Here is a 15,949-nt window from a genome sequence, read left to right as displayed (position 1 = left end):
CCAGCCAAACGACACATATTTGAAGCTTTGGCTTTGCAGCCAGGTGTTTTTATTTACTTCAAGGAGTATATGTATGGCTGTGTATGTCTGTTTGCTAGAGACAGAGAGACATTATCAAAGGACTTTGAAGTTCCAAACAATTCAAAACATCGAGGTCAAGCTGGGTCAAGATCATACATCTGTTTACCTCAAAGACACATGAAACTGCACAAATGAAAAACAAAACGCCATGAGAGCACACTTACTCCTGTCTCATTCTCACACACAATCACTCACACACATACAAGGTATAAGGAGGTTTAATATGTAAGAGTGTGTATGAGTTTGGGAATGAGGGAGTGAGAGAAAAAGAGAGAGAGAAAGATATGAGGCGAAAACTGCGACTTGCTGTAAACCAAATCTACTGTATATTGTTGTCTCTGTAGACACACACACTGTACATCCAGACACACACACACACACACACACACACACACACACACACACACACACACACACACACACACACACACACACACACACACACACACACACACATTTCTCAACTGATACCACTCTTCCACATCCATACCAACACACCTACATCATATGAGTTGCATACATGTATTCCAATGGCTGTCAGGGCCCTATTATACAACAGGCAAAGAAACCAAGAAATGACAAGCATGTAATTCAATGGTAAAATGTCACATCTGGTTTTTACAGTAAAAAAGGACAAATTGAACTATTTTCCTCCAATATAAAACCCTGACATTACAAAATGCATGATTTTATACCGGTATGACGGAGAGATCAAAAGATGTGGTTATAATGGGAGTGGATGGGACACAAGTGGCTAATGTGTGAGTTTTTTGTTTAATCTGATTCTGTGCAAAAACTAATAATCAACCAAAATCAATGTTGTTGCTAATCTTTAACATATCCAAGACTGTGATAAAAAAAAGAGCCATTCCCCAGATATGAATTTTTTGGAAAATAACACATTTTCTCTGTTTTCATCATGAAAAAAAACAGCGGTTTCATGTATTCAAAATGGCATTTAAAGGGTTAAAATCCTGAAAATGATTACATTTTTGGTATTTTCTATTAGGGCGGAAGTTGTTTTAAAGATTGAACCCAAAAAAGTTGTGAAAAAAACCTTTTAATATAATATTTTTATCAAAGCATTTTGCAGTGGACATTTTTGTCTCGAATGACTAATTTGCGTAGTCGATTTGTTACACAGTGAATTAAAGACCGATTTCAAAAATTGAAATTGGAATTCCAAAATAGATCGAGAAAATAGCCTTGTTACAAAAAAATCAGGCCATTTGCAACAACACAACCAAAGTTATTGCAAAATGAAAAGTGAAAAATGACCCATATGGACAAAAACGTCCAGTGATACCGGAGGGTTAAACACTAAACTAAATTATTATAATTTTAATATATTTATTATGCAACACCCGCGACCCGACCCGCATCATCTTTGTTTTACCCAGAACCGAACCCGGAAAAAAGGGTTTGAAAAAATACCGTCAATAGCTGGTTTCATTCAAATCAAAGCCAGGTAATAGCTCGACTGATTTTATACAAAGAGCAGCTGCATGAAATAAATAACCTTTATTATATCAAAACCCAATCCATTTTGATCACCCATTAAATCAGCTTTTTGATCTGACAGTTGTGCAGTTTTTGTATTAGCCTACTTACTGGAAATGCATTGCTTAGAAAGTAGAGGCCAGATCTAAAGAGTCAGCAAGTTAAAAAAAGACTCCATTTGGCAATGTTGTCGCAGTTAACAATCAGTCCCCATTCTCTTGTAGCCTGAGACCCGGAGACCCCATTTACACGGGAACGTTTGCGTTTACACACCGCATGCGTTTTCAAAAAAGTCTTCCGTTCACACACGCATTCGGCTCAATTAACGTGTCCGTTCCATAGGTCCGTTCACACGAGACCGCTGGAAACGCTGTAGTAGGCCTACATATGCCAGGCCTGTACGTGGCGCCACAAAATACACCAAAAGCTGCGAAGAAGACCCCGGAGCATGGTTGCCATGGTTGCCCTTCTGTTTATTCTCCGCGTGTGCTCCTGCTGTAAATCTCTCCGGTAGTCCACCAGCAGATAAAAAATACAACAGAATCCATTTAGGTTATTTAGGACGATTTTCTGAGAACAAACAGAAAACCTTTTTTTTTTTACTTTTCGATGAAATATAGTTACATGTTTTGGATAATGGAGTTTTTGGGCTACTTTCACAGAGATGTACTAAAAGCACTCAAGAGGGACATACAGGCAAAGACTGTAGCAAAGGACGAGGAGAGAGAGAGCTGAATGCATGCTCATTAACTGAGACGAACAATCAAATGGGCCGACTCAGGTGAGTCGCACAGCATTTAAGTCCATGAGGAAACTTTTCTGTCTGATATCAGCTCTCTGAAAATAACTCCAGACACAAAAGTACTGATTGCTCTCTTCCCCGAGAGTCCATTTGTCTGGGAGATTGTTTTTATCTACTCATCAGGGAGTATCGGAAATAGTCTGATTTGATGTGTGCCCAAACTGAAGCTCATTAAGAATCTGAATCTTTTTTGTTGTTGCTTGTTCCTTTTCTCCCAGTGGTGAGCTGGGTGTGTCAACTGAGTTGTACTAGACTTTTGTGTTAATGCCTCCAAACAAGTCAGGCTCCAATGCACCAGATTTGTAATGGCTCTGCACATGATCTGAGACTCGGGGCAACACAGCATAATGTGACCGGTCAACAGGAACCACTCTTGTCCCAGTGGTGTTTCAGGATTATCACATACCGGCCACACGCAGACACTCAGACTCACTACCCATCTAACCACACTATAACTGCTGGGTACAGGCAATTATCACAAGTAGCAGTGTAAAAGGATATCTGGGCATCTGCTGCTGAGAGCTAGAGAGCAACTCTTGGTGATCTAATGATCTGAGAGGACGGATGGGAAGTGGAGTCACTCCAATGCATCTCAAAGCTTATCCTGTTGGCCTTAAGCGCTGTCTGCTCCCTTCTTGCCCAGGCAAGCTATTAAATGTAGTGGTGTGCCGATAAAGCACCAGATAAGAGTTGCACTGTAATGACTCCCATCAGTAATGGCTAAAGAGAAAGGACAAACAGAACTGTACAACATATTCAATGATGTTCAATAATATGACAATCTACGTGACGGTGGCCATGGCGGGAATGAAGGAGAAAGTAAGGTGTATAAAAAGTGTGAAAGTTGCATAGGGAGAGGATCATGGTGGATGGAGGGTCCAAAAACACATGGACTTTCACTTAGGACGCCTATGTAAGTACCATGTGTGTATCGAAAGGTCAACATTGGGTTATTCTAAGTTATGTATACAAGTTGTTTAAGCTACTTAACTATCTTACAAATGTGCTTATTTTAACCAGAACCAAGAACTTTGGTCAACCGAACCAGTTTTTTTCCTCTGAAGTTTATTTTGAAAAGACAACATATGCACATGCTGAGTGGAAACTAACACGGATAAGATGAAACTGACGCAGTATATCGAGATGCCATATTTGACTGGATGGAAATGACAGCATGGCATTTGGTATTTGTTTGTAATCTACAGCATTAAAACACAATCCACATGACTAACTCATAGTTTGCGTTGACCTTAACTTCACTCAACATGCACCACGTGAGACATGGGTAGGCATGTAGATGAAGGGGAAAAAGAAGTGGAGATCCCTTCCATGTGCTCATGCATGGAGGCAAGTGGTGCATCTGGAAGGTGCAGGGGCGTGTTTCGCAGGTTTGGACGTAATTCAAAGCTTTTACCTAAAATCCTACGGTGGACCAATGAATGGCGTATCATTCAGCAATATGCAAATATGCCAGAAGTTTAAGTGGAATAATGCAAATGACCCATTGTTGGTCTCTAATATATCTATGACCACTGATTTATGACTTTTACCGAAAATACATATGATGCTTAGTATAGGGTCATTGATTTACATCAACAGGGTATTACTAGTAGGGAAAATGTATTTTTTGTTAAACAGCTTGATCGGGGAAATGTAAGCAATTCCCAGGAGCTTAATCAAATCTCTTAGACCTGTACTGTTCAAAAGATGAGCTACTTCAATGTCCTCCTCTAGAGGGGACTACTTTATTCAAGTTCTTTGCTTGTTTAAAGGATTTTCTAAAGACTTTGTTTTAAAAGAGCTGGGCCTTCCGCCAACAGTAATAGTATTACAACTTTAACTCAAGGTGGACATCAAGTACTTGGAGTTGTACGATCTTTCACTTGACAGGAATCATATTTAACATTTTAACAGTGTTAACACAGAAGCCTGTAAGGGACACATTTCTAATTCCTTTAAGACCAGGAGATGATGTTCTTTTGTTTCAGGTCAAAGACTTTCAAAGGCATACAGCTGTCAAGAGGCATGGGTAGCCCACTCTTTGCTGTGCCAACTTCCGAAGACAGCTGCTGTTAGGATGGAAATGTAATTGTCTGGCTGACAATGACAGCCCAGTAAAATCCTCATAAATGACGATAATTCCAACTGGGATCAAACTGTCTGTATTAATGACTGTGCAATTACAATAAAGAGGAAAGGTTACAGATTGTATACCAGCTTGCTAATGGCCCTTGTAATGAGTCGCATCTGACTTGGGGCTATGTGGCAGTTATTTCAGTGACAGTAATACTTGGAGAATGTGCAATGACACCCACCTGCCTGGAAGATACGTGCCCAGCACAGTGCAAAGGCAATCAACTGAGTAGTGTTGGTGCACAGGTATACACAGATATACCTACACACACAAAGACTCACATGCTTTATATTAAAGCTCACACACTTGGCTCTCATACATTATTAGATTCATAACACTATGTCCCATCCATCCCCTGCATTCCCTCTGCATCCCTCTGCTAGAGCCAAACTATTACAGAAGTGCAGGGGGGGCATTCAAGAGGGAAGGAATAGAGACATAAAAAGAGAGACAGAGGGAAAGAAAGAAGGTGGATAAGGTGCATGTGCAGGGAAGAGAATGCATTCAAATGAGAGGGAAGAGGAATAAAAAGTAGGGCTGCAAAAAATATTCAAAAAAAAATATTTAAATCGGATGGGATTGGGATGTCCTCTTGTAGCACAGTATAAACACATTATGAACGACTGTGCTACTGCACCCAGGGGTTTCTGAAGTTAACAGAGTATTTGTTAGAAATGGTATTACTATACATGTATTGTTTTTATTGCTTTGTTATTGGTACTTTTTGCTCAAAGTACAATGTGTTCAATTAAATTATTTGGAAATAATTTTCTCGTATTTTTCAAATTTAACAGATGTGTTGTATTTTATAAGTTTCTCCGAGACAGCAGAAAGGGAGAACTGAGTAAATGTGTTTATTTATTTTATCGCAAGAAATATTGGTTTGGCGACCACATTGCCGCATATTTTCCTCCTATCGTGCAGAAGAAGAATGGTACACGGAAGGATAGAGGAGAAGACCATTGGTCACGATGAGTGGAGGAATAAAAGAGAGCCTGATATAAACATGTTATTTTAGTCAAACTTGTCTACATTCACTGCTGCCTCTCTCCCCCAACACCAAAGGACATCACCACAAGCACAAATGTAGCTTTTCAAGTGTTCTATGCATCTTCAAAGAGATTATGAAAGCCTTATCATGTTGCTGTCTAGAAGGCAAGGTCCACACAAGCTTCCCATTCACAACATTGTGAGACTCTGTATGGTCATGTAAGCAATTTTTAGAGCAGCGTTGAAAATACCCTGAAACGAGCTACCTATTTAAAAGTTCTTCTGATGGGATGCGGTGTCAGTTTTCAATTAGCTTTTTTTGTCCTTTATTCTTTGTACGCAAGTGGTAGCTTATGATAGGCTTCTTTTCAAGTAAGGAAATTGCCTGGTAGCATTGAGTAAAGATTTTTTCATCTCGTATAATTCATCTTTGATTGAAATCAGTTTTAAAGCAGAGCGAGTGATGTGGATGAGGTGAAAGGTGGGCTCCCCCCTGAAGCTGGTAAGTGAAAAGTAATTTATTCTTCAGTCACATAAGGTCTTACAGAGGCATGTATTTCTCGTTGCCGCCGCCTTGCATTTGTCCACCCACAGGTTCCCTCCCTTTCAGGTTCATATGCATATAGCACACGCACACCTAGGCAATGTATACACACAAAAACCTGCACACACAAAGATACTGTTAATCCCACTTGTATTGATTACAAGTAATTATGTTTGCTGCTGAATGCCATTACCACTGCTCTTTAGCACTTCTTGCCACCTGCATAATAAATGAACATGGGACCCGGAATTAAACATGCTTGTTCCTATGGCAGAAAATGGAATTTCTGTGTATGCTCCTCAGTGCACGTATGTAAGTGAAAGAGTCCATCAGTTGCACAACCAAGCATCTGGGTGTTATTGAAAAAAGGCTGGCGGACCAATACTGTCTAAAAAATAAAGTTGTTTTGCATTATTAAGAAGGAAGGAGTACAACATACAGGAGCATCTTGGTAAAACTTCCATCTGCGCAGGCGAACAGCAAAAACTCTGCTCAGCTTCTAAAGCATTGCAATGAATATGGTCTCCTATTTTTAGCACCTCTGATTATGATGTCTGACTTTGTGAGTGCTGGCAGCCAGCACTTTGTCACTCACTGTGTGTGCTGAATGCTGTGGATTTGCTGTGGATTCGGCAGCGGTGCTGAGACAGGCACTATGCAACTTCCTTACTTTTTGTGTCGCTTAATCATGGGAATCTATTGGAGCTGAGACATCAATACTTGCGTCTGCACTGAATCCTAAACAACACGATGTGTCAGAGAACAACTGAAAGTGATGACAAGTTTTTTACACAAACAGGCTCTTAACTTTTTTTCTTATCTTGCAACATCTCCAACGGCAGAAAAGGCTTGATTTATACACCAATTATCACACATTCAAAGGAGTACAAGTCTCATTACTTTATCAATCACAAGCCTTTTGGGAATTGTGCATATGCTATTCAATGCCTAATCCACTGCAAGGTATTATATAACATGTTTGCACAGGTCTGGGTAGTCCCTTGTTTCTTACAAAACCTACAGCTCATGCTTTCTTTTTATAGCTGATTCAAGCTTCTCATTCAGAATTGCCAGCACAATTGGGTAGACACATTTAGTCAGTGAAGATCGTACACCCACAGAGACTACAGTCGGCATGTTACATACAGTATTACATGACAGTGCACACCAGGAGGAGTGTGGGGAGACATAACAACCATTTGAGAAGTTAGCCTTGTACTAAGTGGGCTTTTTTCTGCCTGAAATGCTCCTCATGCATGCCTCTTCCTCAGGGATAAATTCAAGTGCAGGAATTACATCCATGTGGAAAATCAGATGAGTTGTGAAAAAATGCATGTACATACAAAACACATATGCTGTTTATTTTTTTCTTATTTTGATGACTGCACATATTTCAATAAATGTGCATGTTTGTATTACATTCAGTTTAAATCATTATGGAAGGGTTTGCAGTTTTATCTTTAAGGAAAAAGTCAATTGTCAAAAGTCTGCTTGCCATACCCAATTAAGAAAATCCTGCAACCAAAATGCTTAAACACACCCATCTTTCACCACTGCATGCATCTTCTCATTACTGTAAGATGACACATAACAATGTCAGAACCCTGCACATGTCAGATTTTAGGAGTTAAATATGTGTTAGAAGATCAATACGAGATACAGAAGAGGCTTTACCTTCTTCAGAGCTGACATCATAGGTGGATCCTCTTCCTGCAAAGCCCGTTCACATGCTGTGGTCCCAAGCCAAGTTTGGAGGGTGCGCAAATCCTAACTCAGCCCGGTGCTGATGCTGAGCCATGAGGTGCCTGCTTAGTATTCTCATCTCGCTTCCACCCCGTCCTACGTGGTGTGCGCACACCCCAAACCGCTGTTATTGCAGGATTCAAACACATGGGGAGCTCTAGTCTGAAGCATGGCACTCATCAAACCTAATGAGAGAAAGTTGGCAGTGTACAGTAAAGTGTTCAAAAACTAAATGTGGCTTTATTTTCTTGGGCAGTGAGACACGCTTGTGAAATTCGTTTGAGTTTTTGAAGTAAAAAGAGTCACATTTTAATTCGTCTCCCATTTAATATTGTAGAAGCAATTTGCCTCACTAAAAAAACGTTTTATTTCATTATGTATTTCTCATCACACTGGTCGAGCAGCTCCAAAAAATGCTATTATGTTCTACACATGAACTGAACAAGGCTGCTTTATATGCCGATTTGTAGAGTGGGTTTGTCCGATTAAAACAATATATGGAAGTATGATATACAGGTACTTGTCCTTTCTGACAACTATGGTTACATTAAATTGACATGTTTTTGAATGTGAATCGGCGCCATTTTACCTAGTGAGCTCTAACTTACCCGTCTGTGAGCTGGTGTTGGGGAGAGGGACAGTGCAGCAGGAGTAGACCGAGCATTATTGCACTTATACTGTACATTTTTAAAGTATAGTTAACCCTAGCCATTATATTATCTTTTTTAACACGGACCGTTACAGCGCACAACATTTCCACAGTTGCCTGACGTAAACATATATTATGAATCAAGCTAATGTTAAAAGCTAGCATGCTGGGTTGCTAACTCAGCTAGCTTGTAGCATATTAGCTAGCTAGCTGCTGTTACATTGTAGTGTAGGCACTCTTCTTCTCCACTCGGATATATAACGCTATGTCAATATGGCACGTAGGAAAGAAGGTGAGCAGCACAGGTGTCGCAAATTAAGTTATTAGTCCCATGAAAAATACCTTAAACCTGTTGAATTGCATGCAACCAGCTAGCCAACTAGCGGCCTAAATCTCGCGTTAAGTGCGTTCTAGCTGTGTTGTAAACAAATGCACGTGTTTGATTGTCAGATTTTAACTACAGTTTTCAGAGTGCGCGTGTGTCAATACTGGTGTCCAATACTAAGTCATTGTTATGGTTAACAGTAGCATACGTTGAGTTTATATTAAAGCTTTTCACTTTTCCATTAAAATCCGGTACAGTTTATGTTGCTATTTATGTTAGTTATTTCGTGTATTTCACCATTTGAACAATATGTATTAAAAATGTAGTCCTTTAACCTCGGTTCCTTACGAAATATATAAACATGTGGTTTATTAGAAGTAGTCTTAATAGTTCGTAGTTGTAGGATTATTGATAATACTATACTGCTCTTGCATTGATACATTTGTATATCTATTCAACATGCACATGGCCTTTCAATAAGACCTATTTCAAATATGCTCTTTGAGCTGGTGTTTCCTTTAAATTCGTCCTGCTTTATATTAAACTTACATTTGATATACAACCCACAATCGGATTTACATTGCATTTATTGATGTGTTCCTCTTTTCTTAGTGAGACTTTACAGTGTAGCCTATAGTCAAAGTAAACTATTTCAATGTAATAAAACCAAGATACTCTATAAACGTACAAACACAAAAATCACACTATACATATAAACCAATATACATTGATAATTAATATTTAATGTGTTAAAACTGGACACAGCTCTAGTTTTCTTTTAGCCAGCACCTGGCCTCTGTTGTTTTTAGTTTGGATTATTGTTTTTCGCATACAAAGACAAGTACTTGACAATAACAATGTATGACATTAACAGTTGGTTTACTTTTTTCACCTAGTATTTCAATCAAAAGTGCTCAGGAGGCTTTACCCTGCAGCTCCCAAGCAGCAGAAGGAACCCAGCTCACCAAGCATTGTAGATGCACTATCCAAAAACACACATGTGAAGAGCAAAGCCTCTCAACAGGACACTGCCATTGGTAAGATCACATTCACTTAACTGGCTTCAATTGCTGCTTAAAATGTATAATCTTTATTATGGTATGCGGAGAACTGCTGCCACTTGGCTGCTCTTACCATTTGCGTTTTTAACTTTAATTTATTCTTCATGTCTTTTTCATCAGATGCAGGGACGACACAGAGTGCAGACAATCCGGGCAGGCGGATGTACACAGCCTTACCTCCTCCTGCAGACTACAAACGAGATTCAGAGAAATCCGTCACACTCTCCCAGTTAGAGAGCATAAATAGTGCAGAGGACCCAGCTGGTAAGATGGCCATAATCGTACTTTTATGGACTTGTACTGTGCATCATAAAGCTAGGAGAGATTTACTGCATGGGATTCTCTAGGTTGACTTTCATGTATAAAGTCACTCTTCTTGATTGTCTCTGCCACTCAATTAAGGGGAAACAGACATCAATTGGGTTTCTGAACAAAGCGAGCTTGAACACAGATGGTGGTTGTGCTTCGGTGATTTTCACTTTGATCTGTCTATTGAATGGATTGTTTGTCAGAGTAAACTTGTATCCATGCTGCAGTGATTATGCATCATTTAAAGACGGTTTATTTTGTCTGCGCTCCATCTAGACTCTAGTCTCTTCATGAACCAACTGGAATAATCAGACTTTAATAAGAGTCCAGACTCATTACACCTGCCTCTGTACTCATCATCTTACTTAATGCCAACCTCCATCCACCTGACAGGCTTCTGCATTACCTCAATGAAACAGAAGAGATTATTAGATTACTAGAATAAAATATTAGGTTTAGTTTGATTATTTGCACTTGTCTTCCTAACAGCACCTTAATGCAAACGTTTTTATGTTTAAGATCAGCACGGGTTGTGCACCATAAGAGAAGTCACATATCAATATAATATTATAGACAGAGTACATCGTTAGCAAGTAGAAATTATATTGTGATGCATCACAGATATATCTTCTTACTGTGTTTACACTTTACCAGTGCGGTCTGAACAGGGCTTCCAATTAAAAAATAAATATTGAACTACCAAAGCGTCCACTTCTGTCTTAAAGTGATCCCTATTTTTGTGTTTTTACTAAATTCTTTGATATATATAATGTGTGGCAGGTGTGGCTATTAAAGACACATGTATCAAGACTTGAAGCAATTATCTGTTTCTATATGCTGAGCAACACATTGATTAGAGATACTTTCGTTTATTTTAAGCCACCGCAAAAGGACAGAATGAGTACAATTTACCATAAATATTTTCTCTTGTGTACATGTTCCGGGAATGATACATCTCTGTATACTCTCATGGCTGTTTCAAATGGTGAAGCGCTGTCAGGATGGCCTTTCAAATCAGTCCAAAAATCAATGATATACTAAATTGAACAGTGTAGTTCCTCTTCAGTTCTGGTCATTATTGCACAGCCATTCTCTCTGCTGCATCATGTTCTGGCTGTAAGCCTATTCGCTGCTCACTAGCGTAAACGGGTCACTAACTTTTGGATGGGAGCTGACTTCTTTGACCCCTCAATGCCTCTTTGACTTGTTAAAGAGAGGGGAGGTGTGGCGAGGCGGAGAGAGGGAGCTGTTACTGCATGGGCTCACAGTCAATCTCTAGACATTACATTTAATGGTTCAAATAATAAGACATAAGAGAAGAGACTTCTTACTCCGGCAGCATTTATTTTAGCAGCAACTAACCTCAAAAGCAAAATAAACTAAAATAAAACTGCAGGAGCTCTAATGATGTGGTGTGTGTGTGTGTGTATGCACAATGCAAGTTAACATGCACGTTGGCCCTGTTTTTATTTCACGTTCATCGGAGTGCTAGATTAAAAATAAGGGAAATTGTTACCTAAGGCGTTGGAGATACAGATACTGTACTATTGTATATAATCAATGCATCAATGATAAAATGATTTTTGAGTACTATTCTGTCAAGAGGTACTAAATCACATTACACATACAGAATATTGACTCTACTGTACTTTTATAAACCACCTTTAGTCATAAGTTTGTTCCATTTGAAGCCATATTTATTTTCAGTCAATAGCCACAAAGCTGATCGTTCTTTTTAGATGCAATCAGCCAAAAACAAGAAGTTTATTTCGTGGAATTAGCTGTACTAAATATGCTAACTCTTACCCTGCGCTGACATGAACTCCAAAATCTTACTTTTATAGTTCTGAGAGGTCCATAAGGAGAAAGCCAAGTATTTTATAAGTTTAATCATATTTATCTAGAGTTTTTGATCTTGTTTCCTGCAGAGGAGAGCAGCCATGACAGCAGCGAAGAACTAGACCAAGATAAAGAGGAAGAACAGAGAAGAAGAAGAAAGAGAAGAAGGAAAAGGAAACCAACCCTTCATCAAGACTCTGGGGAAGGTGGAGCAGCTTCAGTGAGTGAGCCCGGCACAGGTCAGAGTCAGACACATGTGGATGAGGCAGGAGAGCAAATGAGCAAGAACAAGAAAAGGAAGCTGAAGAAGAAACGGCACAAAGAGAAGCTGCTCTCCATGGGTCTGATGCCCCGAGCAGCTGCTCTGGAGTTCACATACCAAAAAGATGTGGAGGAGGAGGAAGAGGATAATGAAAGGAGAGCAGCCGAGGTGTCAGACTTTCTCAGGACAACAATGGAAATCTATATGTCTGATTGTAAGTATTGAGGCCAGGGGTGCTTGATTTTTTTGGATCAGATCGTCTCACACATTCTCTGTAATAAATCTCGCAGCCATTTCTACGGCTTGTGCTCATTTTATGGTAATATTTTGGAAAATGAATACCCTGCCAACAACACCAATCATTTTAGGTGCTATTATGCCCAACACTGATGGTTTTCTAAGATGTAGTTTACAAACACATAATTAACTTCAGCCAAAAGCTAACAAAAAACGTGGTCATTAAAACAGTAATCATTGCACTTATGCCACCGTACATCTGCACTTTTTTAACAGTGCCAGGATGAATTACACAGAAAAGTATTCTAAAATGAAGCATCAGTAATTGGATGAAAATGTAATAGCTAGAATTGTAGTACCATTAGAAGGAACTAGATGAAAACTTAAGTGTGTGTTGCTAGATGTATCTATGTCTCAATGTCAGTGTGTAATCATTGTCAACAGCTTTGATTTCATTAACATTTATTTGAAATCAAACCAAGCAAAAATAACAGACTTTAGCAAATGTTGCAATGCTCTATATATCATAAAAGTAAAAAATGTGAATTTGGGGCAGACTGAGAATACAAAACCTGGACATTAGGCGATAAAAGCCTCGGCCATTAGTAGCTGCTACAGCTGCGTAAAATATAGAAGAATAATAATAAATGGTGAGACTGCACTGACATTACATTTACCCAGTCTGCCTCTGTAAAAGAAAACACATCCTAGGTGATTTGTTTTTCTAATTTGATAACACAGTCTAGACAGTTTAGTGCTGAGGCAACGGTTTGCGGGTAAAGATGTAATTGCTTTATATTCAGTGCAATTTATGACTGTTGTTGTCAGCTCCAGTTGGATAAATCTGCTCCAATGTGAAAATATAATATGAAGATGTTAGCGCATTTTAAATAACGGACCACCTCTCCTTTCTTCCGTGCTCCTGCAGCCTCCTCTCGTTTAGACCAGCTGCCCCTCCTGTCTGGGACGGTGGAGGAGCTTCTGAACAGCGTGGCCAGGGGATGTCGGCCCACCTCCCTCCTGAAGCAGCTCTACAGTCTGAAGGCCTTAGTCCAGCAGCAGGAGGCAGACAAACTGGAAAAAGCCCTGCAGGAGCTCCACAACACTTCTCCTCTGTCTGCAGGTCAGTGATGCAATGATCATTCAATACTTTAACTGTGTAATTGAATCAGGGGTAAGTTCTGGAAAGTCATTAAAGGCTTTAAATGAAAATGTTAGGAACTTTGTACTTAATCGCATAACCCAGTGGTGGGTTTCAAATGCTTTCGTAAAAAAAGACAAAGTTACACTATTTGTTCACAGACAGAAAGTATACACATATACATCATTGGATTTTCACATTTCCCACAGCCCCTAAACACATAAAAATAACTAATCAAATTCAAGCTTAAAAAATAAAAGAATGATATGAAACGAAAATGAATGTCAAATACTAATTACACGAAGCAGAGAGGACCGCACAAGAGAGGTTGTAAAGAGAGTTTCAAAAATGTAAAAACTTCAACATATATGGAGTCCTTTTTTTGCCACCAATGGTCACATATGTCGATATAAGTTCAATTTCAATTTCAATTTTTTACATCCTTTTTTTGTACTGTATAAAATGATCAAAGAAATCCAACTTTTCTTTCTTTTTCAATGTTATTTGATTTATGGCATGATAACTGTCTTACCTTCAATTGATTTCTATAACCTATAAACGTATTCTAAAGAAAAACAATAAACGATGAGTAAAGGAGCAAAAAGCATGATTAAACCGCTTTTATTTCGGAGATTGAATTCTGCTCCATGCTTCACTCTTGGCCTCTGCTTGCAGGGATCTGCACAAGGCACCTCTTTGCCCTGCCTCTGCAGGCTGCTACATGCCTCTGTCTGACTGCACTTGCCTCCTATTGTACGAGCCCTTACATTGATGATTATTGTTTGCCCGAGTATACCTGCCCTTACTTGCCTTCATCAGCCTTTACCTGTACGCACCTGTCCTTAATTTGCCCTAATAGATCAGGTCTTGTCCATATTAAACAGGTCACCTCCACTATGAGTTAACCAACATGTCTGAACTCGTCCGTCTTGCCTTTTACTTTGTCAATAGCCTAAACAACTTATGAGTCACCTGACATGTTTCACCTCTACGTGTGCCTGTGTGTGTTTGCATGGTTGGCTTGCTTGCTGCTTAATAGGATCAGCAGGGACTTTGCTGCTGTCCCACGCACAGGTGAATGTGTGTGAGGAAGAGAAAGAGAGGCCAGCCAGGAGATTCAGGGCATTGGCGGCCACTAAGTGCCGCTTGACTCATCCTGTCTGTGTTGCCAAGACAACAACGTGTAAAAAGCAGTTTGCAGTTCTCTATAGCCTGTTTTGGTTGTGTCTGTCATCTCCATGCATCTGCCTGAGAACTCCTCTAACCCCCCTGCACCCACCCTATTTTGTCATTTAGTTTGAGTAATGCTTTCTTTCTAAATGCTAATGTATTCGAATAGAACAGAGAAGGATTCCTTGTGAATGACTCTTTGTAGTTTGTTTTAATTTATTAATTTAACTCGGCTTTACATTGTAAGCATTTAAATCAAAGGCATTGGCACTCTTGCTGTAATTTACTTAACATTCCTGGATCACTGCAATGGGACGACTGTTTGATGTTTGTATGGCTGAACAACATTCTTTTTTTACATTTGATAACAATCAAATGAAGCTTTGAATGTCTGAGTCATACTTTATGACGTCAAACAAAAAAAAGTTGTTATATAAATAAAATGGGAAGTGCTGTGAGAAGGGAAAAAGTTGTTTTTGTAAGTCGAACGCCTACAAATATGAACTTAAGCACAACATTTTATTAGATAAAAACATGTTTTGTGAATAAAACGATATATAACTGATCTTTGTTCAATACATTTGGAATTTTGGAATTAAATACAAAAGTTCTAAATTATTTTTGAAGGTTTTGATCACACAAGTCAGAAGCAATTCTACGTAACCACTGTAATCTAATTATATAAGTGGTTCAAACGTATAATATCATGTTCTGAATAGATTGAATACATAGAATTCTAGCTTTTAAAAAATAATTCTGTCTTGGGTGGGAGACGGACGTGTTGGGTTGAATGTCTGCATTTAGAGATTTAGGAAGTACCTTTGAACACTGGCTGGGGAATTGGATTTATTATGCTGCAGATACAACAGCAAGTCTCTCTGTAGAAAACACTAAGTGTTCCTCTGGTAATGTGTTGTCAACTGTAACTGAAATGTTGCTCTTTGTCTCTTTTGTGTTTTAGTGGAAACCGCTGCAGTCGCTGCACTGTTCCAATACTGGATCACAGACATTCTTCCTATGCAAGGAGACAAGAAGACAGAGCTCTCTCCTGATGCACCCAGGAGGATGTAAATCACACTGAAAAGAGACTATACTGAAGGATTATTTCCAATGTGGTGATGCTGCATAATATATTTTGTTATAAAATATTTTTTTCCATTTA

At 39.1% G+C, this 15,949-nt stretch overlaps 2 protein-coding genes across 4 annotated transcripts in view; one reads left to right on the top strand and one right to left on the bottom strand.

Annotated features, from left to right (window-relative positions):
- Positions 1-8,535, bottom strand: part of dlgap2a (discs, large (Drosophila) homolog-associated protein 2a) — a 198,073-nt gene extending 189,538 nt beyond the window's left edge. For all 3 annotated transcript variants that reach the window (XM_034222526.1, XM_034222527.1, XM_034222528.1), the window contains exons 1-2: positions 8,403-8,535; positions 7,726-7,979 (exon numbers count right to left, since the gene is read on the bottom strand). In XM_034222526.1, coding sequence (XP_034078417.1) covers positions 7,726-7,746 — 21 coding nt within the window. In that variant the 5' untranslated portion in view covers positions 7,747-7,979; positions 8,403-8,535. The remainder of the gene's footprint in view (positions 1-7,725; positions 7,980-8,402) is intronic.
- On the top strand, positions 8,451-15,949 carry LOC117550177 (glutamate-rich protein 1). Its single transcript, XM_034222531.1, has 6 exons — positions 8,451-8,735; positions 9,665-9,805; positions 9,950-10,093; positions 12,067-12,453; positions 13,405-13,599; positions 15,749-15,949. The coding sequence occupies exons 1-6, from the start codon at positions 8,717-8,719 to the stop codon at positions 15,856-15,858; spliced, it is 996 nt and encodes a 331-aa protein (XP_034078422.1). The 5' UTR covers positions 8,451-8,716; the 3' UTR covers positions 15,859-15,949.

Source organism: Gymnodraco acuticeps, unplaced genomic scaffold (genome assembly GCF_902827175.1).
Source record: "Gymnodraco acuticeps unplaced genomic scaffold, fGymAcu1.1, whole genome shotgun sequence".
In the NCBI taxonomy this organism is placed as follows: domain Eukaryota; kingdom Metazoa; phylum Chordata; class Actinopteri; order Perciformes; family Bathydraconidae; genus Gymnodraco; species Gymnodraco acuticeps.
The sequence above is the reverse complement of the archived record's forward strand: the minus strand, read 5'-3'. Positions and strand labels throughout refer to the sequence as shown.

Bases quoted from the DNA above. Each gene is read 5' to 3' on its own strand.
- LOC117550177 (XM_034222531.1), top strand. The intron at 10,094-12,066 runs GTAAGATGGCCA...TGTTTCCTGCAG, and splicing joins TAGTGCAGAGGACCCAGCTG to AGGAGAGCAGCCATGACAGC. The intron at 12,454-13,404 runs GTAAGTATTGAG...GTGCTCCTGCAG, and splicing joins GGAAATCTATATGTCTGATT to CCTCCTCTCGTTTAGACCAG.